Source organism: Tuber melanosporum (genome assembly GCF_000151645.1).
Source record: "Tuber melanosporum whole genome shotgun sequence assembly, scaffold_168, strain Mel28".
NCBI classification, from domain to species: Eukaryota; Fungi; Ascomycota; class Pezizomycetes; order Pezizales; family Tuberaceae; genus Tuber; species Tuber melanosporum.
Window position 1 is genome coordinate 69,041 of NW_003298828.1, and position 25,210 is coordinate 94,250.

At 49.0% G+C, this 25,210-nt stretch overlaps 7 protein-coding genes; 5 read left to right on the forward strand and 2 right to left on the reverse strand.

The window, feature by feature from the left end:
* The first annotated feature begins 350 nt into the window (after nt 1-350).
* GSTUM_00003338001 (uncharacterized protein) lies at nt 351-1,502 on the forward strand. XM_002836939.2 has 2 exons: nt 351-1,021; nt 1,091-1,502. Exons 1-2 carry the CDS (start codon nt 925-927, stop codon nt 1,204-1,206), a joined length of 213 nt encoding a protein of 70 aa, XP_002836985.1. The 5' UTR covers nt 351-924; the 3' UTR covers nt 1,207-1,502.
* Nucleotides 1,503-8,486: 6,984 nt separating this feature from the next.
* On the forward strand, nt 8,487-9,007 carry GSTUM_00003339001 (uncharacterized protein). XM_002836940.2 has 2 exons: nt 8,487-8,574; nt 8,627-9,007. Exons 1-2 carry the CDS (start codon nt 8,544-8,546, stop codon nt 8,875-8,877), a joined length of 282 nt encoding a protein of 93 aa, XP_002836986.1. The 5' UTR covers nt 8,487-8,543; the 3' UTR covers nt 8,878-9,007.
* A 16-nt stretch (nt 9,008-9,023) lies between these two features.
* Nucleotides 9,024-12,176, reverse strand: GSTUM_00003340001 (uncharacterized protein; the record flags this gene model as incomplete). XM_002836941.2 has 4 exons in its annotated part: nt 9,024-9,539; nt 9,594-10,727; nt 10,778-11,433; nt 11,492-12,176. The coding sequence occupies 4 exons, from the start codon at nt 12,174-12,176 to the stop codon at nt 9,171-9,173; spliced, it is 2,844 nt and encodes a 947-aa protein (XP_002836987.1). The 3' UTR covers nt 9,024-9,170.
* Nucleotides 12,177-13,064: 888 nt separating this feature from the next.
* On the forward strand, nt 13,065-14,353 carry GSTUM_00003341001 (uncharacterized protein; the record flags this gene model as incomplete). The annotated part of the gene is made up of 2 exons (XM_002836942.1): nt 13,065-13,188; nt 13,263-14,353. 2 exons carry the CDS (start codon nt 13,065-13,067, stop codon nt 14,351-14,353), a joined length of 1,215 nt encoding a protein of 404 aa, XP_002836988.1.
* A 1,888-nt stretch (nt 14,354-16,241) lies between these two features.
* On the forward strand, nt 16,242-17,971 carry GSTUM_00003342001 (uncharacterized protein; the record flags this gene model as incomplete). The annotated part of the gene is made up of 4 exons (XM_002836943.1): nt 16,242-16,628; nt 16,696-16,777; nt 16,856-17,056; nt 17,118-17,971. 4 exons carry the CDS (start codon nt 16,242-16,244, stop codon nt 17,969-17,971), a joined length of 1,524 nt encoding a protein of 507 aa, XP_002836989.1.
* A 2,959-nt stretch (nt 17,972-20,930) lies between these two features.
* On the reverse strand, nt 20,931-23,355 carry GSTUM_00003343001 (uncharacterized protein). XM_002836944.2 has 5 exons: nt 23,205-23,355; nt 23,097-23,130; nt 22,986-23,050; nt 22,773-22,919; nt 20,931-22,721 (listed from the first exon to the last, which is right to left on the reverse strand). The coding sequence occupies exons 1-5, from the start codon at nt 23,259-23,261 to the stop codon at nt 21,090-21,092; spliced, it is 1,935 nt and encodes a 644-aa protein (XP_002836990.1). The 5' UTR covers nt 23,262-23,355; the 3' UTR covers nt 20,931-21,089.
* A 481-nt stretch (nt 23,356-23,836) lies between these two features.
* Nucleotides 23,837-24,817, forward strand: GSTUM_00003345001 (uncharacterized protein; the record flags this gene model as incomplete). The annotated part of the gene is made up of 1 exon (XM_002836945.1): nt 23,837-24,817. One exon carries the CDS (start codon nt 23,837-23,839, stop codon nt 24,815-24,817), a length of 981 nt encoding a protein of 326 aa, XP_002836991.1.
* Nucleotides 24,818-25,210: the final 393 nt, after the last annotated feature.

Sequence of the window (25,210 nt, forward strand, 5' to 3'; positions counted from 1 at the left end):
CGTGGAGGTCGAAACGTGGTCTTCTGCCTTTGGACTTGAAGGTCTTCCACTTATCATAGACAAGTAATTTCTCTCTCCTTTTCTTCTCATTTCCATTTCTTCAGTTATAGGTTATACCATCTCATCAAATCTCCCACCCACCCGCCTTCCGCGACATCTCAAAATTGCCCCATCTTCCGCTCTTTTACGTTTCAAGTATACCCAAGACACATCTACCCATCCTACCCAACATATACGGGAGAATACAAACAAAAAGTCACATAGATACCCGTGTCTACCGCCCACGCAATAACTTTCCTGTCATTTCCTCTATGCATATAGCCCACAAGTTAACCCCCAATGCTTTGTCACCCTTCCAATCGCCATACAATAAAATACCCCAGCATATCACGCTCTCTGCCAACATACCCCGTCCATCCATATCGTCCTCGAACTATTATACCGAATGTACCGTCATACAATATACCTATCATATCTATCAAACCCCTCGAATGAAAGAAGATATTACACCCCCCCTTACCTCTACTCGAGTACGATAGACAGGTCTGTAGGGTAAGCCAACACCTCTCTCCTTCCAAAATGCTTCTATCCAAACATAAGCGCATTCGGGATCACACGGGATCACTCGCGACCCACATGCTAGTTACTCCTAGGTGTGTTACGGGACGAGAGCACAACCCCACAAAAGAAAGATTGGAGTTCTCGGGCCAGCGGGGTTCAATGGAAATGGTGTTGTTGTGAAGGAGAAATGAAAATGCTTTCAAGAGCCCTGGAGATACCAGTGAGCAGTGCAGTGCTTGCCAAGACGGATTACCAGCGTTTGTGTGTTTTAAAAATATACATTGCCACCGACCCCGACGATGCCCAAGGGCCACAACTCCGGTACTCGAGGTGGTAAAATTGGGGAAAAAAATATGGTACTATATGTTTCAGATCTCCGAGATCTATTTCGAAGCATGCTGCCGGACGATCTGCGGAATAAGGCCGGCATTTGAGCTGTGTGACTTGGCCTTCTCTCCTGGTAAGCCAACCGAGGCTAACTTACTGCGCTGTGCGCTGTGTATCGTATCATGCTGATGCGCGTGCCAAGGTGGGGCGGATACCTTACTACCCGAGAAATTGGTGAAGGAGAAGGTGTGGGAATCGACATATGGGAGGAACGGACGGGCCAGAAAACTCCAGCAGTATTCCGATTGCCGTTTCTGACGATTCGTGGTAAATTTGGGAGGAAAGGAATGGGGTGGAATTGGGGGGTTCTGAGGGTGTGAGAAGGCAAGGGAGTTTTTTTATTTTTTATTTATGATATCATAATATTATTATTATTATGGTATTATTATTGTTATTATCATGTCTTTTTCAAGTTATGTTCTTTCTATCTGCGAGGGTTGCCCTGGACGTCTGGAGTTTTGTTGCCCCCATAGGGTTAGGGCGGCCAGATGGATTAAGTGAATGTTATCGTAGCCTGTTTTATGCACTCGAATTTAATTCAATTTCCTTCTTCACGGATTCACTTTTTTGTCGCGGGGGGTGCTACGCTGCCTGACGAAGTTCATCTTTCGTGCAATTTCTTTGGTTTTTTGGTAGCGTAGTTCTACACCAATTGCTCATATCTGCATGATGGCACCATTCCTTGCTACTGCAGTACACAACCTCCCAATCCCACACCGAGACCATTGGTCCCCCCTGTCCCCTCAATTAAGGATCAAAGTAAAAAACGGCCACCTGAGGGATACCATAAGGGACGTGAAGGATTCAATACCCGTTTCCCGAGAGATGCCACTAACAATAGAACCGGGACCTATCTTGTATGGAAGATTTATTTAGAAGAAGAAAAAAGGGATTTGTATCCACGATAATTTGAGGGCCACTCGGCTTAGAAAGCTCTTAATTTATCCCAGTACGCATAGGGGACCTTTGTCAGTTTGCTTTCACTTGTCACTCCGAGAGGCGGACCGGAACACATGGATATCGCAGCTTTGATTGAGTTGCTTTCACTCGCTGACCTCTGGTTTTTCTCCAACAGAAAGGTTTGGATATTAGCCGTACAGCGCTCCTGCAAGCGATTGGGGGCCGGAGGCCGTGCAGCGGAGTGTGGGGCCAAGAGTGGGTATGAGGAAGAAGAAACATGACTTGGAAGCAGAAAAGCGATATACCGATAACAGCTTGTCGTCCGCACTTGCTCTCTTCTTCCCAGAGCTTCGGGGTAATAGGGAGAAATCTGTATGGCAGGGAGAGCGCACATCTGGCTAGGAGCGGGGAAGGGGCCCGGGGGATATGTGTATAGCTGGGACTGGCAGCCAGGGATCGTTAGATATGCATATACTCAGGTCAAGTTGTGACGGTGATCTTCATGGCTCACCCTGTAACTCCCATAGGCCACCCTCTTTTCCCACATGACTCCCCCGCGTTGCCCTACAAGCCTGACATCCCGGTGAGGTAGACCAAACCCGGGAATTCTTTATAGACACAGTTGTGCCGCACCACACCTCTTGGAAAACTTTACCCACAACCCCCCGCGGCTATCATACCACACGTCCGCAGAGAGGGGAAGCGAGGATCCAGCGCCTGACCTTTGGTAATACGATACCAAGCAATCCCTTGCTCCCCCTCGCCCCATCCCCTCTGGGAGCACGTGGTTTTTTTGTTCCCTCTTGGGCAATTCCCTATTGTCCGTTAGGAGGATTCGACCCGGGAAACTATGATAGGGAACCCGAGTTTTCGAGGAGCGTGATTTGGTAGCGTTAAGCCATAGCCATAGCACTACGTGCCATGTGTTGTATGATACTATTTCGAGATCTATATTCCTGAGGTCAGAGGAGGGAAATTGGAAATGGGCGGAACGAACTGGGGTATCCGTAAGGAATAATCGGAGTTCGAGGCTTGGGAGAATTTCCCGGAAGGGATAAGTGGATATGTTAAAGTGAGGCTGTTGCGGATGAGCTGTCATCTCCCCAAAGGCCTTGAGGAGAAGGGATAGGAGGTGATAAACGTGAGAAGGGAAATCACGGACATTTACTGCCGATTTATAACGACAGGATCTGGGCGGTTTGAGACGATGACATATGTATATATAACGCCCCGGGGGGGCCGACAAATGGCGCGGCAGGTGGGTGTGAGGATTTGGTTTGGACTTTCGGTACTGTATGAGATGTAGGGTGATAAGATGAGAAGCTTTGCTATCTTACTCCTCTACTCTAAGATAACAGTAAAGACAGGAGTAGATATAAAACACAATAAGGGCACTCTTACCCACCTATAGATCACCGATTGTACCCCTATACCTTCACCCACACCCCCAATTCCATTGCACGCTCCCGAAATAACCAAGAAATGACACATCTGGGCAACCTTCTCCCTAAATCACTATAGTTCTATAACGATCCAGTGCAGTCCCGAAGGATCCGCCAGACCCCAGCAACCTCCACAATCACCCACGGCATCCCAGGTGTCTTCCATGATCTCTACCACAAGAGAGGAGTATCATACCAAAACATCCATATCTTTGGCTGATCCCGTTCAGGGAATTGCCTCCAGCTTTGAAGCCATGTGCCACGGGTACCGGATCGCCCACGAACAGGCCGGGAGCCATCGCCAGTAGTGCCCCAATAATACTATATAGTTCGGAAGCGATAGGGGGGGAAGTTTCTGATCTACCTAGCAGCAGAGTGGCTTGCATGCAAATATTGAATCTATCGTGGCCATAAACCTCAAAATTGTCCGATTGACTTCTGCTATCGTATGATATCTGCGAATTAAAGAAACGGGAAAGGGCCCAAAGGGCGTGGGTTTTTTGGAGTGTGTCCCTCAAATCCCACAGCTGACTCTTCGAATTGGATAAGGCTAGATTGGATTATTATTGTTTATTTTTATTTCCATCTTCCATTGTCAGTGATGTGCTCACGAGTGCTCACCAGACCCCCTATAGACAGAACTTCGGCAAACTGCACTTTCTCTCTAACCACAACAAGTTTACAATACTGGTTACACAGGCCTCCCGTTGCCGGCAATAGACCTCCCCTTTTCTCCCTTATAATTATTATCTGATATCTTTCCTCTAACACCTGGCCTGGATCGGTCAACCATCCAACAATTTTCAGGATTTCAAAGAGGGGATCCCAAGAAATTCAGACAAATTCTAGCAGAAGATTGAGTTCTACCGCACCTATTACTGTATTCCTTCACAGAGCACTATATATACCCGGCTTTGGTGAAAAATCCTCCCACGACGCATTCAATAGGGAGAGTGTGATTTGCTGTAGTGAATAATGGCTGAAACGCCGATAGCTCTTCCGAACCCACAGCTACTTTCCCGAAGCAAAGGAAGTAAAAAAGCTTTCTGCCCTTTCTGTTATGATATCATACCCCGCCGATAGCCAACCCCACCCGTGGGTGCACGTCTAGTAGGATTCTACCACCCCGTAACAGCATTGGTAAGCCCATAGCCTTATTGACAAAGACTAGGTTCTCCACTCTCCCATTATCCATAGGGCAGGATCCCTGACTCCTCCTGCCATACGTGATGGATCGTTCAATAATAACCCGCTGTGAGTGTGAATTGAATTGGGCTCCTGTTCCGGTAATCGCAGCAGGGGGTAATTCGCTCTTGGCACCTTAATCACTGCGCCAGCTAGGTATGATATTTCATAGAATATTACCTTGGGAACAAATGCATATCTCCCACTGGTAGGAGGATTTGGGTTTGGAGAGGAAAGCAGGGTATCTGTCCAAGATTTAAGAAGGGTTTAAGCTAGGCGTATAGAAAACTTAGGATAGAATAAAGTACTCATCTTACCTGATTCAACATCAGTATCTTAGATCAGTTGTGGCATTTGAGTGAAAATCCGTGGCGCCCGAGATCCCCAACATCAAAATATTGAAGTGGAGGGCTATGATACTACGCGCACTTCTCTCCCACTGCTACAGACACCGCACATTGCCGTGTCGTAGTCAACCAATGTCGAACGGTAAATCGCAGGTGAGAGTTACAATACAGGCAAACAGCATGCCACACCAAAACCTCTAATACCGGGTGATTGCTTATTTTGTTCTATCATGGGATCCAAGGGCGGATCCCTCCATTTAATCCGTGAGTGAACAGTTGTTGACCCCGACACCTCTCTTAACCTCCCCTTCCCGACGCCCCCTATCCCCTTATTTCCACCAGGTCCTTCTCGTCACCTCACCATAACTCTTTTTATCACGCTCCTAATAGCTATTGCTGGGTCGGCTAACGGCGTCTTCCAAGTTCATGGCAGGTTACCGTACAGTATCGTATCGTATCAGAACCCGATTGGGTGGCGAGTGATAATATATGATCCCCATCACGGTGCATTCTATATGGGGGGATGAGAATTCTTGATTTTTGTATGTTTGGGAGCACATGAAAACAGCGTTGTGTACTTGATAAAGTACCAAGAAAGAAGACAGCGAGATCCCGCAGTTCCCTTGGAGGAGATACCGTGCTCGTGCTTCTGCGACATTGTTAAAAAAAAAAATTTGACCGACCCCTTAACTGAAGTCACTATTCTTGCCCAAGGTGTGTTTTGTCCCGCCTTGAATCTGCTCAAGGATATATTTACAGTACAAGCTAGAATTGACCCATCCAGGACAACATATATTACGAGTGATTATCTGTGATTCGTAGTCCGAGCCACCACAACACCGGCCTCCTCGGTTGGAAACCCGTACCCACGATTATCCACCACAAATATATAAACAAAGCGCTATACATATCATGTGAGGCAGAGCACTCTAATGCGGTATCATATGATACCATACCACATGTGTGGCTTATGCCCGACAGTACTTCCCTCCGGAGCCATCGAGCACCACAGAATCACCGGTCAGTGAGCCGACCAAGGACCTCCCCCCCTCCTCCCCAATGAAAAAACCCGGCCGCTTAGGATAGACGGCGATCTAGGCGAATCTTATTTGTATACCCTAGGCTGCAGACTGGGCATTCTGTAAAAAACCGTTTCTATGATATTACAAGTACCACTTGGAATTGGGATGGTCAAATGGTTGGTCGACCCCCCGATCCCCTGATGAGCCAGTTCCGTTGGCGATTGAGCCCGCCCGGACAATATACCGCGAACGCCCATGAGAGTGGCCAGGGTTATGGGTCGAGCGTTCCTATTAGCTCTCGGGAAATTTTCTTCTAGACAAGTACAGCCTCCGATGGAGTAATCCCGATAGCGGGTTATAGGGAGACCAGCACACGCACCACATCGACCGGTAGGTAGACTATCATACTACAGTGGTTGCGCAGAAGCACACGGGTATGAGTGGTCCCGTATTTTTTTTAGTCGGCAGCCTGTGCTCCTGTAACTGACACACCTACAACACTTTCATCTCCAGGTCCTTACCCACGACATGACTTTCGCCCCTACTATGGATCATTTCGCCGCCAACCTCTCTACACAGGACACTCCAGAAGCGACCGTGAATATTAACAAGAGTCGGATGTAATATGAAACGGCACACTAGTGCACCGCAGCGGCCCGGAAAGGGACTCTGCACTGTACCACACTCCAAGAATGTTCACACCAAAACCCCGCTTTGGCAAACGGGTGTAGGCATCAGGTACAGTACAGAAATTCAAAGTCTACCGGTATCCACCTTACGGTATCATACCTGGATCGGCCCGCTGCAAAGGGCACCGGCCAGAACTGCACTGGTATTGCACCTTGGGATATGTCCCGCTCTTCCCATCTACTCATGAATGGTCACCCGCAAGCGGTTGTGACATGCTCAGTTGCGACGGGCTAGACATCTAGCGGCACATGGCATTGTCAATAGAGTTCTGACGGCGCTGGAGAAGCTCTTCACTCTTGTCCAGTTTTCAGTGTGGGGGAGTGGGTCTCCCGCTGAATATCAATTAACCAATTATCCACCTCCTACGTACCTGCACTGTTGCTACACAATCTAGTCCCGAGTCCCAGGTACTCGGAACCGGTCAGTCTGTCCCCCCAACCTCAAGACCAGAGCTGTCCACGGAAGTTGCATATCCGCATCCCTATATGAAATGCGGAGATATCTCCAGTAACTGCGATTGAAAGGCCCGATCCAAAAAAAAAAAAGTGGTCCACCCACCGACGCCGACCAGCCGGTCAGTAGGGGGAAATGGCCAATAGGACTCTCTATAATTTAGGCTTTACGGACTTGTACTCTCTTCACATGGTATTAATATCAACGCAGTATTAGAGATATATCTCGCCACCCAACGAATCCTTCGAACCACCCCCCACGGAAAAACCCCTCCCCTAGGGGTTTGCGGTGACAACATCTACCGAATCTCCATAGGGAGCACTTCCTACCTAACATCGGGCGTGAGAAAAAATTGCGTATGATACTTTCCCGGCCTTGCTAGAATATCTTCCGTAATAGTCCTGAAGGCGCCGTCCGATGAAGGGCACTGCTAAGGACAGTTCATCCCCAAGTGTCACTAACCTGTACCTTGTGACCCGAAGGCAACCAAACAGGAATGGATCCATATTTCCAGGTATCTTGGCTATGCCAGTGGTGTCTCCTCCACATCTACCCCGCCGTCCTAAAAGATCCGTGAGGTGTCCACGAAGAAGAACCTGAGCCAAATCAATAAGACCGGACGGGTATCTGTAGGTAGACATCCACGCTTCGAATATGAGATAACGGCTATCGGGCTGCGCGTTCAATGTGATACATCGAAAGCAAGCCGCCACCTATCATAACCGTGTTTTTCAATTCGTAATAGCCCTCCGAATCCCATGAGATGCCACCCACCAGCCCCAAAATCGAGCATCAAAAAGCTCAAGCAAGATCATGCATAATAAAGAGGTTACCAAAAAAAAAGCGTCGAAATCCAACCTTACCACGAATTAAATATACCGTACCCGAGTACCGTAGTGTACAGTACCAATCATAGCGTATTTTAGGTTCTCTATCCCAATGCTAGAAGTCAAGACTATGCGGGATCACTCGAGAGCATCTTCTTACTCCGTAGGAGTGATAGGAGAAGAAGAATTGTTCAATCACCAAAATTTAAAAATAGAAAAATTAATAGGAATTTCGATTTATAGGTTCGAATTAATCGAAGTCACCAACCCCTTGAACGGCCAGAAAGTAGGGGCTGCGATTATCAAATTATCCCCAACACCGCTTCACCGAGTTACACCAAAATCGTCCAGATACGGCGGACGGTGTGATATCGCCGTCTTCCAAAATCTAAGAATCCGGAGCGACACCAACCTTTCCAATGGCGCCCAATTGAATACATCGTCCATACCGCACAAAAATTATAACAAAAACAACTCAATTCCACACTCAGCCACGATAGCTCAATCTTAAAATCATCATGATTTATCATACATCCCCTCAAGCATCACAAAAACCCCCCAACCAGAACCTTCAAAATCCCTAACCCACCCGCCAAGCCCTCCCAACCCAACCGAAAACCAACCTATCACCACAACAGATCGTCCCTCACTTCAAACCATCACCACCCCAATCAACCAAGTAAGCAACTAAACCAAACAAAACCATCCAAAACCAAGACCACCACGACAATGCCCCAAATCTTAACCTGGGCCCTCTTCGGTACTTCCCCCCCCCCCGAATCCCCTCCATCCCACTAACACCAGACAAACAGGGATCGCAGCCCGCTGGTGGCAGCTCGGCATCGAAATGCGCCCCTTCCTCGCCCGCGACACGGCGTGGGGATACCCGGTCTTCGCCGCTGTCAGCGGATCATTCGGATACTGGCTGAGCCAGGTTGATAAACGGCAGACAGAGATCCTGGCGCGGAGGCGGGAGAGCTTGCTGGAGAAGCGGAAGCGGGCTCGCGAGCGCGATGACGCCGCCGCCGGTGGGAGTACTCCGACAGTAGCGGCGGGTGTTTGAATTAGGGTATATACGCTATGGGCGGCAGTATTGCATATTTGTTTGGATGGGATGGAATTGGATGGGACAGAATTGGGGGAGGGGGGTAATTGTTGGTATATCATGGACTGGAAACTACAGTTACCCCTCGTCTTTCACTCATCGGATTCGGTCTATAAACTGGATTCCCTAACAAAAAAAAAAGAAAAAGGTGCCATATCCCGAATACGCTGCATGCCATGGTATCCCGCACAGCAAACGACAAGAAACAATAAAACCGCAGCCCCTGTTGCCGCTCCAAAACAAATAATACTTTATGTGAAGTTGACACTCCAGTCCTTGGTAATGCTAACCTTTGGGTCCCTAACCACGGCCGTATTGGCCTTACCGTCCTTACCCTCGGTGTAAACGATCTTCGCTTTCCAAGTCTTGCTACCTTGCTTGACCTCCACCACCTTCTTTGCAGCCCATTCCTTACCTATACCGACAATCACGATTCTCTCCACCCTCACAGACCTCATATCCTTGTTGTAGGCCGCCGCCTTTGCCGGCTCCGGGTGAAGATTTCCCGAGCGGAGGGTATTGTCTCCGTAGCTGAACGTGAAGGCTCTGTGAATGTATGCGCCGGACTGATGGGCATATGTCTCACCATCGTCAACGTAGAGAACACCATCGGCAGTACCCTACAATTATAAGTGAAAGCCCGCTTAAATAATCCACTGAAATTAGGAACTTACCTCACTGCTCACTGCGATAACCAATGTGTACGGGTCGTATTTCATCAAACCCGAACTTCTCCTTGGCCTATCCTTTCTAGGAATGATGTGACCGCCCCTCATGAAAAGTGGAATCTCCTCAAGAGCTGCAGAAACCTCATGGTGCCCCTTTCGGTGATATGTGGTGTGGTCAAAGTAATCATAGTAGACCTGGTCGTCGGGAAAGTAAACGGTGGTCTTGGTAGCGGATTCTTTAACTATTGGCTTGGCCAACAACCCAGTACCACCCAAGAAGAATTGATCGTCAATAGCAAATCCAGCTTCATCGTCAGGAAACATGACAAAATGGGGTCGGAGGATCGGCATGCCTTCCCGGCTCGCTTGGTGGAAGGCGGTATACCAGGCGGGAAGGAGAGAGTACCTAAGACGGATAGCATCTCTGATGATTGAGACGTATGGTTCACCTGCAAGATACGGCTCTCTTCGCTTGGCGTCGATGTGGGCATGGCCACGGAAGAACGGGTAGAAAGCTCCGGCCTGATACCACCTGGTCAAAAGCTCTTTAGATGGGTTGCCAAAGAAACCTCCGACATCGGCTCCAGCAAAAGGGAATCCAGCGATACCGTTGGCCAACAGCATTGGGAACGCCTGTTGCAAATGAGGCCAGTCGGCCTGATTGTCACCAGTCCACATAGCAGCGCTCCGTTGGCTTCCAGCGAAGAAGCTCCTGGTAAGAACAAAGGGCCTTCTCTCCTTCCCACTGCCCAATCTGATCTTTAAGCCTTCGTATGTCGCATTATGGAAAGACATTCCGTTGATGTTGTGGACGTCTCTATGTTCCCAATTACCATGATGAATGTTGTCCTTTGGCATGGTAGTTTCCGGCCCGTTGAAAACAGAGGGCTCATTCATGTCATTCCAGATCCAGAGATTAGGGGTAGATCCAATAAATTTGTCGAATTTGAAGAGTGACTTCCACCAGTCAACGGCAGCAGGGTTGAAGCAGTCCACCCAATGAGACGATCCGGGCCAGCACCACCCCTCATACACCTTCTCACCACCCTTATCCTTGACGCCGAACCCCTTTGCAACCATTTCTTTGTCAACGGCATAATTTTCGTCATTCTTGATATGCGGGTCAACGATTGCAACGAGCTATTCACGGTTAGAAAACCCTGGGTATATTGAAATGGAATTGAAAATACTTTTCTATCTCTCCTGGCCAATGTTTTCTGCATAGACTCCGGCTTACTGAATGTCAACGGATCCCAAGTAAAATATCTCTTGCCATCTGTATGCTCAATATCTAGCCAGATAACGTCATAGGGAATGTCAAACTTATCGAACTTCCTATCAACATCCTTGACATCATCTTGGGAGACGTAATTCCAGCGGCATTGGTGATAAGCAATGGAGAACATTGCAGGCAAAGTGGTAAAACCAGTGAGTTCACCGTACTGCCTATAAACCCAGGCCGCATCGGGACCGAGGAGCACAAAGACGTCTAGGAGACCACTTTCAGAAATCCAATGAGTTTGTGTAGACGCTTTCTCGGTTGTCAGAGCATGGGGGTTTTGTTTGGTTTTAATGACATCCACCCATGTTTCGGCAGCGGAAAGCCAAAAAACTCCAACAGTAGAGCCCTTCTTTTGTGCCTGCATGAAAGGGATGGAGCCATAAAGAGTCATTGGGGAGTCGGTTTCATATTCAAAGACATCGGAGTTATATAGGCGGTACGGTTCATTGTAGTTGCCTTCGCCTCCCCGGGTTTCCTTGAGCGATAGGCTGGTAGCGTGTTCAGGAATACCATACACGTGATCGTATCCCGGGAAAGTAATGTCCAAAGCAACGGATTCAGGACCTTGAAATTGTTAAAAAAAACAAAAAAACAGCCAAAGATGATAAAGTGTAGAGATTACCTCTGGGTTTAGAATCAGTGTTCCCACCAAATGTCTCCTCCCAATAAGTCTCCTCATCCTCGGTTGGTTCTTCTCCTTCAGCCTTCTCAATCTTAGGTCTCCAATGCTCAACATTGATGAGATTCCTGTCATTAAAGACAATATAAACCTCCCCTCCCTTCAAAAACTGAACGCTAAAGGGTTTATGCGTAATCCGTGCTTCATAGTTATCCGGGCCGTAAGCGACAGTCGTGACCCCTTCCTTCGTCTCCATTGTCGCAGTCTTCTGGCACTTGTGATCCCCAACCAATGCCCACTTCTCAGCCCCATCATAGCGTTCCTTCCTAGCTTTACTGTCATGCCTAAGGGTGATCTCCCCCGTTCTTCGTTGGGCCTCATCGATAGTCACTCTTGCAACACCATTCTCAAAAAGCGAGACTTCCAGAGGAAGCTCAATTCCTCCAGCCTCTGTTTTCCATATTTTACCTGTTAGAACACCGTCTTTCAGCTGGAGGGTCTTTCCGTCAAGCTCATACGGTGCCGTCCATGAAGCACCGGCTGATTGAGCCCGGTCTGCTAACGCACGGTTACGCTTGCAAAAGCCAGATTGCGAGCAAGTTTTGAAGTTTTCATGTTTGACCATCTGAGCAGGCTGAAGTAGTGAGAGGAACGATAGAATTAAGATGGGCGTTAACCGCGCCGACATCGGTCGGTATCGCATCTTGTGTTGATATGCTGATCACGAGGGAATTCCGATTAAAGAAAAAAGTTCAAAGAAAAAAACTAGGCAATTGAGCCTTCCGAAACTGAGCGAAGCTACACCGGAAACTGTAGTAGCTGGTTTTGGGAGAATCGGATGCACCTTTCCTCCACCTGGAAAGCTGGAAACAACTTCACGAAAGGTGTCCAAAGACCCCCTTCGCTCCCCTGGCGTGCCAAGGCTTGACAATGCAGTTACCCGGACAACTTAGTTCCTAACTTGGACAACGACACGCGCCACGACAGCAAGGAAATGACGGCTGGTACCGAAGTTTACTGAAGCAGTATGAGAGATACAACAGGAACGTGGGATATCACGTGCAAGCAGCATCAGGGTCGCATATCAAAAATCCTAAAGAACCCAAACTTTCACAAACTATCTCTATGCCAACTATCCACAACCATCGATATTTAGAATGCCTTTAAGTCCAGATACGTTTATATGAGTTTATCTATACGACTGCACCGTCTACTTTCACAGCGGCTTCCACCACTACAATTTTCTAGCAATTTTTTTCTTCGTAATCAGGACTTTGAACGTCACAGCATGACGAATCTTGCTTCTCCCACGATGGAACCCGAAAAGGTACAGTATGATACTAAGTGAAGAACGCTATTGTTTGCACATCCCCTTGCCCCAGCTGGTATGTCTCCCATACTACAAACTGCTCCCTTCTTACCCTCACCCTCAACCCCCTCTCATCCTTCCTGCCCCACCTATCCATAACTCCCACTGTTAAAAGCCATTCACACTCTCCATCCCCTCCCCTATGGTTTCCTCTTCCCCCCCCACACACAAGTTCCGCCGTGATACACTTCTGCGGCACAAGCCAACATGCAAATACGTCTACAGTTTTTCGATGAGGAGGAAGAAATCCTCCTCCTCGACAAGGACAGTCCTTTGCGTAATCTTGTCCCACTAAGGACCCTTCAAGAGATTAGAGCTGCCATCGAAACGAGTATTTCCCCCTAGCTTCCCTGTTCCAATCACGTTTGTATACCGCTCGCCTAGCAGTTGCTGATTACTTTCCAGTTGATGTTTTCACAGTTCCTATCCCTTCCAGGTCTGCCAATGTGATTCTATCCTCTCTCAGAGCTATAGTTCCAACCTCTCTTCAACACCTTCGCCGTTTGGTCAAACCATGTTATATTCCAGACCCATTGGTAGATTTCCTCGCTGTGCCTCCTACGCCACCGGAGGAAAACATTTTATACCTCCTTGTTTGTCCAGTTGCCGATATTTCTGAAGATAATCTTAGCAACTTTCTTCGGGAGCTTCCAGCATTCTCAACTACCGGCACAATTCCCCGCATTATGACTATAGCCGTTCCATCTTCTCAGCCCATATCAGCCGCTCAAGCAACCGAATGGTCAGCCAAGTATTGGCCCGCTGTTTACAAGCGTGGAAACCCCTATGGGCCACATCCTTCCCTTGTCTCCCAAACCCTCAGAGGGCTTGTCGATCCGGAGAACCACATACTGCTTGCCAAGCGAACAGCGGCAAAGGCAGCATTCTCTGGGGAGGGTCTAGGTTTCGGCGCTGTTATCGTCGATCCCCAGACAGGACAAGTTTTAGCGGCTGCTGGTGATGCCAGACTCCGCTGCAATGAGAAGGGATGGAGTAACCCTCTCGACCATGCAGCCATGAGAGCCATTGATATGGTGGCCCAGAGGAGGTTGGGCAGAGCCCAGAATGTTAGGCCAGACAACAAAGTTGAAGTCTGGGATGGGATATATCTCGAAGATGAAGAAGCTTCCGGCAAGATCGTTACGAAGGTTAATGGAAATTCCAACATTAAAAAAGAAGATACGGATGGAGATGCCAACGGAGAGAACGGAAAAGAGGCCGACGATAGGAGGGACGACGGTTATTTGTGTCATAATCTTCAGGTGTACCTCTCCCACGAGCCATGCGTAATGTGCGGAATGGCACTCCTTCATAGCCGTGTTGGGTCTGTGGTATTCGGAACAAGGATGACCAGAACTGGAGCACTCAATGCAGAGGCTGGAGGGAAACAAATGGGTCTTTTCTGGAGGCCCGAGCTCAACTGGAAGTTTATATGCTGGCAGTGGAGGGCGGGGCCGGGAGAAGAAATGGAATCCCATGAAAATGTGGATGCATAAACTCTTACCCAAACCCGGGGCAGTACATCGACTCTAGCGATTAATCTTTGCTTCGAACCTTCCTGTGGTTCTCTTATAGAAACCTTGCCGTCGTTTGTACTGATGATGGTTTATTATTGTGGTGGTTTCCTTTCCTCGGCCATAGTCTTTTGGGCTCCTGATTTAGCGTGATACAAGAAAACCAATTGAGTATAATTACCTGCAATTCAATCAGCATACCAACTCCCGCAAAGTGATAAGGCGCAGGTTTATGTGGTTAAATTTAAAACCGATCGATAGCAGTAAACTTAAAAAAAAAAGTCGTGGAAGTGATGTTAGTTTGTGGTGCGGAACTACCATAATCATGTACAGTACTGCACCGCACACCGGCGAAGAAAAATCTCACAAAAGGTGGTCAAAGGTTCTTGAGCCAGTATGAAGACTGTAGAGTGGTTTGATTTTGAATATCAACGCTCTCTGGCGCAGTCCACGCACCGTATCCACATTCACTCAAGTTCAGAATTCAGGAGCAACATGGACGAGACTTAGGGTCGAGTGAGAATGTTTGGTTGGGGTAGGACAACCAGCATCGGTAGGTTAAGTTAGGATATCATCCCGGTAGACTTGTGAAGATGCTACCGTGTATCCCAATACGCAAAAAATTTGTAATGTATCGGGTGGGAGGCTCAGCCGTTACCCTACCGGTATGATACTCGTACTTGTACCTTCTACCATAATCAGGGGAGCGGCCGCATCTCCAAAAAAGTCCAAAGTCCAGCTCTAAGAAGTTATGATATGAACAGATATCTAAGACTAACCCTGCTTGCTCTGGTTAATGGCCTTACATCCCTGTAACCGTTTACCGTCAGAAGTGGTTTCTGTGGCTGTAACTTGGTGGCGGTAACTTGATTGCAGGGAAACAGGGATCGTTTGAGCTCAAAATGCTGGCACTCTGTTATTAACATTTCCCCATGAATTGGCGAGACTTCAGACTTTTGGTAAGTTAGAGCACCAGTAGTCTACTGTACCGCATTTAGCTCAGGCCAGTAAACCAGGATTGGAATGCCTTGATCCTGGTAAACAGGGTAATAAGGCGATGGCCGTGATCATATGCATTGCCAGCGTGTCAGCCCTCCTTCTCTACACCCTCCCTCATCACCGTTTCTCGAGCACAGTAGGGTAGCCAGAAGGAACTCGAGTACTCGTACAGTACTGGTAACGCTGAACCCTCTCCATTCCGATTCTCCACACCCCTTCCTTTTTCCTATTCCCCTGCCCCACCTCTACCGATCCCCCAGGGCATCGTCCTGTTGGCCCCTCACCTTTCTGCCGATTTGGAATAGCAACCAGCCGCCCGGTGCCTCCAAATGCAAAAGAGCTCCTTCACACTTTTACCATTTCTGACCTTGTCTTGACCCCCCCCCCGGGCTTTGGATCTGCCCGCCCCGCTTTGTGAGTGAGACTTTGAGAGATTAACTCCATTATTTGTGTGTACTGGTATTTGCTTGTCTTTTCCAGTCTCGAACGTCTCTCTGAAAGCCCCGCGAGTAAGTTAAGTGATAGGGACGAAGCCTGCTTGTTTGCTTGTTTGCTTGCTTGCGCGTCTCTACCTCTACGAAAGCCGGAACTAACAAGCAGGCAGCTCTTCCTTCTCCGCTTGGCTGGCCATTCCCCCCTCCCCCTCCCCCTCCCCCCACCTAAATCAATCAATCAATCAATCAATCGTTTCCCCCCCATTCATCCCCGCCCATCCCTCCCCTCCATCTATCTATCTGTCCCTCACATCCACCCATCCACTGCCTTCTCTTTCCCACCCTCCCCAATCTCTAATCAGGCTCCTGCGGCTTCTCCTGCTGTTGCTCCTGCTTCTACCCCTTCCGCCCTACCTCATCTCTAGTTCTGATTCGATATGCCTGACACCTCTCCCGACAGTTTCGACGCACCCACAATCACAACGGAAGCCCAATCCTCTCTCCTGCGTATTTCCCGCCGGCATTCGCTCCCTGCATCCACAACTTTTTCAAATATCTTCTCCCTCTGGGGCAACGATAATGATCCTGCTGCTCCGCCCGGCCGCGATCACCACAACCATCAGAACAACGTCAATCAGCGGCAACAGCAGCCCAGTTCCAACAGGGCTCCACGCATAGTAAATGGAAATGGAAGCGGGGTGGGAGGAAATAGACACAGGTATGGACATCGTCATACCAGAAGCGCGGTGGTCGACCAGCCCGTCATTGTCAAAAGCTATAACCCTGGGCCAGCTTCTTCTAGCATCGCGTCCCCGATCCACGAGGTCCGTTCAATTTTGTTTTGCCTTTGCTTGAACTATCGAATGGATGGAATGTTGATTCCTTGTGCAGGAGGATGATCCGGAGAAGCTCGTGCTTCCATCCATAGACTCCTTTTCCTTTGACGGCATTCTTAAATCAATAGAGCCCGAAGGTCGGTAATTACACTTTTGATTGCACTTTTTCAGTCAAGTTATTGTCCCTAACAACTTTCCTTCCCCCGAATATATAGTTACGGGCGCACTTAGTGCCGTTTCCCGGCTCTGCTCTGAGTATCAGTCATCCTTACAAACCGAGGTCGACGGGCTCGTCGAAGCCCAGTCGCATATCGACGCGCGAATGAAGGAGGCCGATAAGCTAACTGCGCAGGCATTAAAGACTACTAAAATTCGCACCGAGCGTTTAGATTCAGAATCATCTGGTTTGAAAGGAGGTGATTATTTGATCTCAATAGGATTCCCACACAAGGTTCTAATGTTTCTATGGACGTTCAGGAAGTGCTGTGGACGCATTAGCAGAAGCCGCTGAAGCCACCCATACTACATTAACATCTATCGTTACTACTTTACTAGCTATCGACGAAATGCTTCCGGCACAAGAGCGCTTGTCGCCATTAACCTCGGCGCACAAGAAACACTACCCAAAGCTGCACGGACTTCTTGCGGAAAAGGCTCATGAACTCAACGTTCTTTTTAGGTCTGGCAAATCAGCTGAGACGACCCCCGTGCCCAGACATTCCCGGTCTGAAGTTGGCGAAGCTTCATCGTCCAGAGAACACGAAAATTCGGTATGGATGCGAAGGCGAATGTCCTCAACGCCAACTTCTGAGATTATGCTCAACGTTACTGCACCAGCATTAGCCCACTCAAATGCCTTTTCGCACCCCCGAGGTGTGGCTTCACCTCATCTCCAACTTCGTACTGTTCTTCCTTCACCATCTTCGCCTGCCCCCGACCCGGGATCTGCGTCTACGGGCTCTTATTACCCAATACCCCCCAAAACCGCAACTTCCATCTCACTCACAAGCCCCACCGGTAACAGTATTGCGCCTGTTTCACCTCAGCCCAACAGGAGACATTCGGGATTATGGGGACGGCGTGCTAGCTCCTCAGCATTGGCCTACTTCCCGGAAGGGACTTCAACAAGAACAAATACCCCAACCGCTGAAAGCAGGGGATGGAGACATTCGGGGAGTTGGGGTGGGCTTTTTGGCGGGGGAGGGAAGCGGAGTTCTTTGTTGTCAGCAGATAACGGTAGCGAGCCTGATGGCGCACAAGAAAGGCTCAGAAGAGTGCTAGAAGCTGGGACCGATAGCCGAAGAGGAAAAGGCAAAGCTGTTGTGCTTTAAGATATTGATCGATCTTCATCTCACTTTTCTTGGTCAAAAAAAACTGGCAAGTGGGTGCCTGCGCCGTCTAGTGCCATACGGATACACGAACGCTACGACTTTACGAAGATGCTTATTTGACTTTTGTTCTTGCGCGTCTGCGTTGTCTTTTTATTATTCGTATTCCTTTACATCACCTACCAGCCCTTTATATTCCTAATACTTTTGTCTTTCGTTTCCTCAGTCCTGTTGTTATCAGAGCTAAGGAGGGCTATAATCGCTGGAGCTGGAGTCGGAACTGGATTTGGGAATTGCTACTTTTACTTTTACCACTACTGGACTTTTTGTTTTCGTTTGTCTGCTCAAGGCCGCGGGTGCCTCGAGGCTGCAACCGGTAGGTATATATTAATTCGCTGGGGGGGGGGGTTGGGCCTATTTATTTGTAGTCAAGATTGTTTGCAATTGTGGGGTTAATTGGGGTTTGCGATATGTTTGATAAGTTTGTGGCTCGGAATCATGCAGCATCACTCGCTCCGATATATCATCGGGATCGCTTGCGGGATGAACTTAGGAAGATCCTGAAGGCTTTCCCACACTCAGTATAAAATATTTCATGCCATGGTTTTAGCGTCGCACTCCAAGTTCAGGAGTATATCGTCTAGGTTCCCAGTACCACAGTCGGATACCGGTTTTGCATATGCATAACCCACGACTACCACCCTTACGAGAAGCTGGTAAAAAATTAAGAGTGGAACTGCCACCATTTTCAACACCGACCCCAACCAAGCGCGAAGTGAGCTAACAAATCAAATAAACCCATAATAATGAGAAGTTTGCCTCAAACCAGCTCCATCCAGAATTTGCATTAGGTCCATGTCCTTTATGAAAATGAATTTGTTCAAGATATGCCTAACGCTGTCAGCTGTCATCCAGTGTCCTCGAGTGAACTACTCGAGTAGATATCGTACCTCTTGTGTTTTAGCCCCCCTCCTTTCCTGGATGAGGGATGTAATGTTGTATAATAAATACCTTATGGCGCAGCGGAATATGGTGTGAGGTAGTTTTCAGGGATTGGTACTGCACAAGTCGCCACCTTCGCCATCCTCTCTCACACCACAATGGCTATGAAAACCCGCAAAAGTTCGGCAGAACATCACTAAGCCCATAGACAATATGGGAAATGTTGAAAAATTCCCAAGAATTATAACGAGGTAGGGAAAATGTCAATTCAGTTTGCGGTATTGGTTACCATTTATTTACCTTTCTGTATAGAGCCCCATAGAAAATTTTTGGTCACCTTTCACACAAGCCGACGCAGTTATAAATAATGCACACAGTTTCGATCCCCCGCAGTTCTACTCCTAGAGATTTAAATACATGGTAATTGTCAAGTTGGTGGAATTTTCAAAGTGTTTTCAGCAAGGCATGATAGCGTGGGGAATCGTCTGTTCGAAGGCGTCTAATTCTGGTGTAAAACCCGGGTCGGACGAAACGTTTTGACCCGGTACGATACAGGCTATGGTATTAAACATATCCCTCCCAACCACGCTATCTCAACCAATACCCCTCAAGCACTCACTCACCCCGAACCCAAAAGCTAAGAACACGAAAGAAAATATAATAATAATAATATTATGATATATAAATCGGCCCGGGCACGTTTTAGCGTCAAAGTCCTCCTTACAGCTCCAAGAAACCACTCTCCACTTTACTGTAAGGTACTGTACGCCCGCCCTTCGTGCCGTCAGAGTTGCGGAAAACCGCCACCCCTTTCTTTCGAGCCTTATGAGGGAAATGAGCGCCCCAGAAGAGTTTGGCGATAACGCCCAAAGTTAAAAATATTACGAGGAGATGGTTGGTGGGCATGGACTACTACTGAGCAGATACCGGTATCAGCAGCCGGCTTCCGAGTGATCGAGCGTGATTGCTATTCTGACCTTGGGGAGTTTTCGGGACTTGTCTGTAAGTGTGTGTGTGTGTATCATATTCACGGATCGAACGGGAGCTGCTAGTAGCGGACCCTGCAACTACCTGCGTGAGTGCATTGGCATGATGGACTATCATACGTATCTTCACCTACTAACGGCCGGGGGGGTATGATAATTAAGAAAAATCTTGTGCGCGGAACACTATGTCTCATCTGGACCTTGTTCTCCCGTGAATGGCCGGGCACGCTTAAATCCAGCATCCGGGATCGCGGTGAGAGGAGATACGGTTCGCGGCGTGGAATATTGAGTCGGGATGTGGGTGCTTTGCTACGGAGTTCTGTAGAGGCTGTTTCGCTTTGGCCAGCGATGCTGGAAGTTGTGGTCACGGCGCAGCGATTGCGAATGCGCGCTATATTTCGGGGATATAATATGTGGAGTTGGTGGTCGTGGGAAATTGCCCGCTCCGGGAACAGGACTGGTTAACTGCTCGTTGCTCTATTTCTCTTCGTGTGTTCTAAGTATGGGCCCGGGAGATATCTGCCTGTGGGCGGATCCGTGGCTTGCTGTCCGACTTTTGCGCGGTGGATATCATGCAATGACAACTTACCACCAGCAGGGCTAAGTTGCGTAAAGTCGGGGCAAGACGCATGAATTATGACTCATGGTAGATTGCCCGTTAGAAACTAGGTTGGACATGGATCTTTCTTCCCCAGCTGTTGGACGTTCATGGACGGGTTCTGCGATAATAATGTCCCGCAACCTGGTCGATTTTGGTCTACCGGTGATCGCGACATTCCGAGATGTCTGGAAACTCTACTCGTACGTACAGTAATACCATACCATTTACACTGCATTTACTTGCTCTTCAAGATCGCTCTATCCACACCCTGCCTCTACCCTCCATCCCCTGAACCCGGATACCGGATATGAACTGCCCGAAAATATTTTTTCTCCGGCATTGCATAATCTCATCCGAGCATTTGTAGGGTGTGGGGGGGGGGGGGAGAACAAGCCAACCAGTTTCATTAACTTGCCGTATCCCACATAATTCAAGTCAAGTATGATAAAATCTCGAAAACGCTAGCCAATCTACAGTATGGCACGATACATTTCCCGAGCAGCAGCAAAAGTGGAAAAGTAAAAAGAGGAAAGCCCCTCCATGCACCGCAACCCACTGCCAAACCATCCCATCATCCACAATGCACCTCTATCTAATACATACTCATAATCTCATCATCCCACTCATCATAATCCTCTTCGTCAATTATAGTTTTCGGTCTCTCCCTATTCTCGTCCCCATTTCCATCCCCACCCCCCTCCGGCCGCTTTGGCGGGAACTTGAACGTCGGCGGCCGAGCACACAGCAGCATCTTCTTCTTCGGGCCAGAGGTGGAAGACAACTTTATCACCCCAGGGCCCTGACGAATGGGTCCTGCCACGTTGTTGTCGTCGCTATCATCTACATCGTGGATCTCATCTTGTTCTTGTTCGACTAATCTCCTAGCGGATTGGAATTGGGTTGTGCGTTTGGTCGGGGGTTGGTTTGCGTCGTTGACGGTTGAGGGTCGCTTTGGTGGGCGGTTTATTGGGTTATGGGTGGGTGATGGAGATCTGGAGTTGGGAATTGAGGTTTGGTTTTGGGGAAGGGGTGGTGGCGGCGGTGGTCTATCACGTGGGGAGGGAGATCTGGATATGTGGGGTGGGGGTTCGGCGGCCGAGCTTGGGACTTGGATAGATTCTGGGGATCTCTGTGGTGGTGGCGGTGGTGCGGTTGGTTGTCGGGGTGGGCGGGCACGAGATGGTGCGCTGAATTGTCTTATTTTGCTTAATGTTGCTAGTGCTGTAGGGGCAGGTTCGTCAGGTGGTGCTTGGGCCGGTGCGGGAGGTGGTGCAGGAACTGGGCTAGGAACCCTGTGTGTGACAGGAGGTGGACGACCTCCTGGCCGAGGAGCTGGGGGGCTGTGCCTTTGCTGTGCTGGGGGTTCAGTTTGTTGAGATACTGGATAGTTTTGATTAGCTCGGGATACCGGACGTCCCTGGGGCATAGGTGGCGATATTTGGGTAACGCTCCCTGACCTATTGACCTGAGCAGGCATCTGACGGCTAGTAGTTACAGGGCGCCCTCTCTCTAGTACCTTGTTCCTTGGCTGGTGTTGGGGACGTTGGGGCGGGGGTGGGCGCCGGGTAGGCAATTGCGCATTCGTTTGTGCCACTTCTGTGACTAAAGGAGGAGCTCGACCGTGGGAGCGTGTGTTGTGGTTTTGGTGGCATAGTGCCGGTTGCGGAGGGGCTGGTGGAGGAGCTCGCTGTGGAGCTGGTGATCCAGTGCGCCCAAAATTAATCGGTTGTTCATTAGCTTGAGGTTGGTAAACAATATGCTGTCGAGTCGGATGTGAATTTCGGACTGGTGGATTTGTATTCATATTTCCATTAACTTGTCCGTTTCCCCTATAAGCCGGTATCGGCGCACGAGCCTGCGGGCCAGGCATATCCACCCCCATATTTCTATTCACTTGTCCACCTCTTCCCGGTCCTGCTACAGGTGGATAATCCTGTCGACCTGGAGTATTTAAACTCGTCACTCCGTTCCTTTTTCCTTGTCCGTTCATCCTCGGGACTGTGGTCGGAGCTTGGGCTGGTCGACTAGGTGTGGTCATGTGCCCATTCCCTAGTACATCTCTGCTCTCTCCCTGTACGGTTGTAGGCGTAAATGGTTCTCGAGTTGCAGGTCGTTGCTGTCTAGCACTCTGCGCACCGGCTATTCCACCTCTCGAAGCCCCCACCGGTTCCCTCCGTCGGTTCGGTGTAGGTGTCTGAACTGTAGATGCTGCCGTAACGGCAGCCTAGTGGCGTCAGTGGGCCCCTCGACCTCAGACACGAAGAAAGGTGCATACTTGTTTCCGTTGTAGAGCCGGCGAGAAGATTGGTGTAAGATCTTGATTTACCGAACCATGAAAGTCCTCAATGGAAACAAGGTGATGCTCAAACTCGAGCTCGTCCCCTTCACCCAGAAATTCCCGATCGCGGAGGTACATATCGGCCTATAGATTGTTGAGGTCAGCTTAATTATTCGGGGATGCGAAAAAAACAAGATGGTGGAAGAGAACCACGAGGTGTCGGCCATCATCATAGACCAGCATGCGCCTATTGAATGAATGGTAGCGGAGGAATCCTGTCAATGTCAGCTTGGATATGCCCGAGAAGTAAATGCGGCTAACCGTCGTGCCATTTCTTGATTTTCTGGGTTTTGTTCTATTAACGTTAGCAATGAACCACCTCGAGGCTTAAATTAGCAGACACGGGAGGCTCCTGGAACAACAACATACGGTGGTCCACATAACACGGTACTCATCAACCGGAGCAGTCTTCGTCTGGTCGGCCATGGCGGATCCTGCAAAGGTGGTGGTTTGTTGAATACCGGGAGTGGAAAGTAGGGAGTTGAAATCGAAGGTAGTGATTGGGTGTGGTGATGGTGACGGTGCTTGTAGTTAAGTTGAGAGCTTGGTCAGGCTCTACGAGCAGGGTTCGACGCGTAAATTGGTGTATCGTACATCACGTGGTCCTCAAAAGACTAAACACCAAGAATTTTAACTATGATACCCGAGTATCATACAGTGCTTGGTACTTATCATTAGACGCTTGAGTGCTGCCTGGTCCTGCATGGTTCATTCGTCGAAATGACACCACCGGGGACCTACGAGTAGGACCTCCCTCGACCCCACATACATCACAAGATAGCCACCTAACTTACTTACAACTACTTCATTTCTTTTTAGTCTCAGGGAAAGTTGTAAATTACTTTTATTATAAATATCCAAGGGATGTCAACATTCGGAGTCTTTTCTAAACCAGTTCTACTAAAGATTCCAGTTCGAATTTATTCCCATGGAGCTCTCAGGACAACATTCAACACCGGCTCTTCAGTGTCGACACACCCTCCATCTCCATCCTGCCAAAAATGCCTCGACCCCGTTGGTTTCTCCAAGCAGAAGCAAACTTCTTTCGTACCTTAATGAACACGGGAATGTGCCTTCACCGCCTCTCCCCACCCATTCCTCCACAGCACAACTTCACCAGAAACATCCCCATGACCGTCTCCCCCACAAAAGGCGAAATAAGCCTCTACTTTTACACCCCACCCTCATACCCACCCCGGCCGGACTCGTCGCGCAAATACCCTGTGGTGGTAAACTTCCATGGCGGCGGCTTCACGCTCGGCCACGCCACCGACGACGTACGCTGGGCGGCATCGGTCGTCTCGCATGCGGATGCAATAGTAGTAAGCGTGGACTACCGTCTCGCGCCGGAGCATCCATTTCCCACAGCTATCGAAGATGGCGTCGACGCTCTTTTGTACCTATCCGCTCATGCGGAGGAGCTGCGCATTGATCCACTGAGGGTCGGGATTTCAGGGTTCTCGGCCGGGGGGAATATGGCTTTCACGGTCCCATTAAGGCTGCACGAGGAATACAGACGACAGCCGGCGCTTCCACAGCTCGTGATTGTGGCAATCGCAACTTGGTATCCGAGCACCGACTTCACTGCGACCCGCACTAACAGGCGGAGCACCAACTTGAGGCCGGATAAGGAACTTCCAAAGCTGTTTACGGATATGTTTGATGCGAGCTACTTGTATCCTCCGAAGAGCGTGCCGCTAGATTCACCGTATTTGTCACCGGGAGTGGCGAGCGAGGAGCTGTTGAGGGAGTTGCCGCCGGTAATTTATATGTATACTTGTGAATGGGATGAGCTTCTTCAGGAGGCGGAGGGCTTTAGAGTTAGGTTGGAGAGCGAGGGAGTCGGAAAGAAAGTTTTTTATAGGAGGGTTGATGGAGCGGCGCATGCATGGGATAAGACAGTTGGGCCCGGGGATACGAGACGTGAGGCCCTTTACAAAGAGGTGTGTGAGGGGTTGCACAGTGTCTTTTATAAGGGTTAGTTATTTGATGCTGGTTGTGTTCAGTAATTGAAGTCGAGCGGGTCTTGCAACGGAAACTATCTTGTACCTTAGATATCACTCGGTCTTTCCTATATCAAAATCTGACGTGGATTCGTGGGATCTCAAGAACAATAATTCATTGGAAGAGCATTCCGTGCGCCTAGAAACTTGTGTAGGCTATGGCGCGATACTTTTGAGAGACCTCAGTATCAAGTTCTTCCTCCTGGCTGTAAGTCCTCATCATCGTACCGCATGCACGGATTACACCCTGGGGTCTTGGGGAATAACTAATAAATCGTGCAGCCATAGAATGAGCGGAATAGAAGGGGACCTAGACGTTATAGGTAATTGTGGGAAAGATAGGAAAGATAAGTGGTAAACTTCATTCCCCTC

Bases quoted from the DNA above. Each gene is read 5' to 3' on its own strand.
- GSTUM_00003338001 (XM_002836939.2), top strand. From the start codon at position 925: ATGTTTCAGATCTCCGAGATCTATTTCGAAGCATGCTGCCGGACGATC. The intron at 1,022-1,090 runs GTAAGCCAACCG...GCGCGTGCCAAG, and splicing joins TGACTTGGCCTTCTCTCCTG to GTGGGGCGGATACCTTACTA.
- GSTUM_00003343001 (XM_002836944.2), bottom strand. From the start codon at position 23,261: ATGGCCGACCAGACGAAGACTGCTCCGGTTGATGAGTACCGTGTTATG. The intron at 23,131-23,204 runs GTATGTTGTTGT...TAACGTTAATAG, and splicing joins ACCGTGTTATGTGGACCACC to AACAAAACCCAGAAAATCAA. The intron at 22,920-22,985 runs GTTCTCTTCCAC...AACAATCTATAG, and splicing joins ATGATGGCCGACACCTCGTG to GCCGATATGTACCTCCGCGA.
- GSTUM_00003339001 (XM_002836940.2), top strand. From the start codon at position 8,544: ATGCCCCAAATCTTAACCTGGGCCCTCTTCG. The intron at 8,575-8,626 runs GTACTTCCCCCC...CCAGACAAACAG, and splicing joins CTTAACCTGGGCCCTCTTCG to GGATCGCAGCCCGCTGGTGG.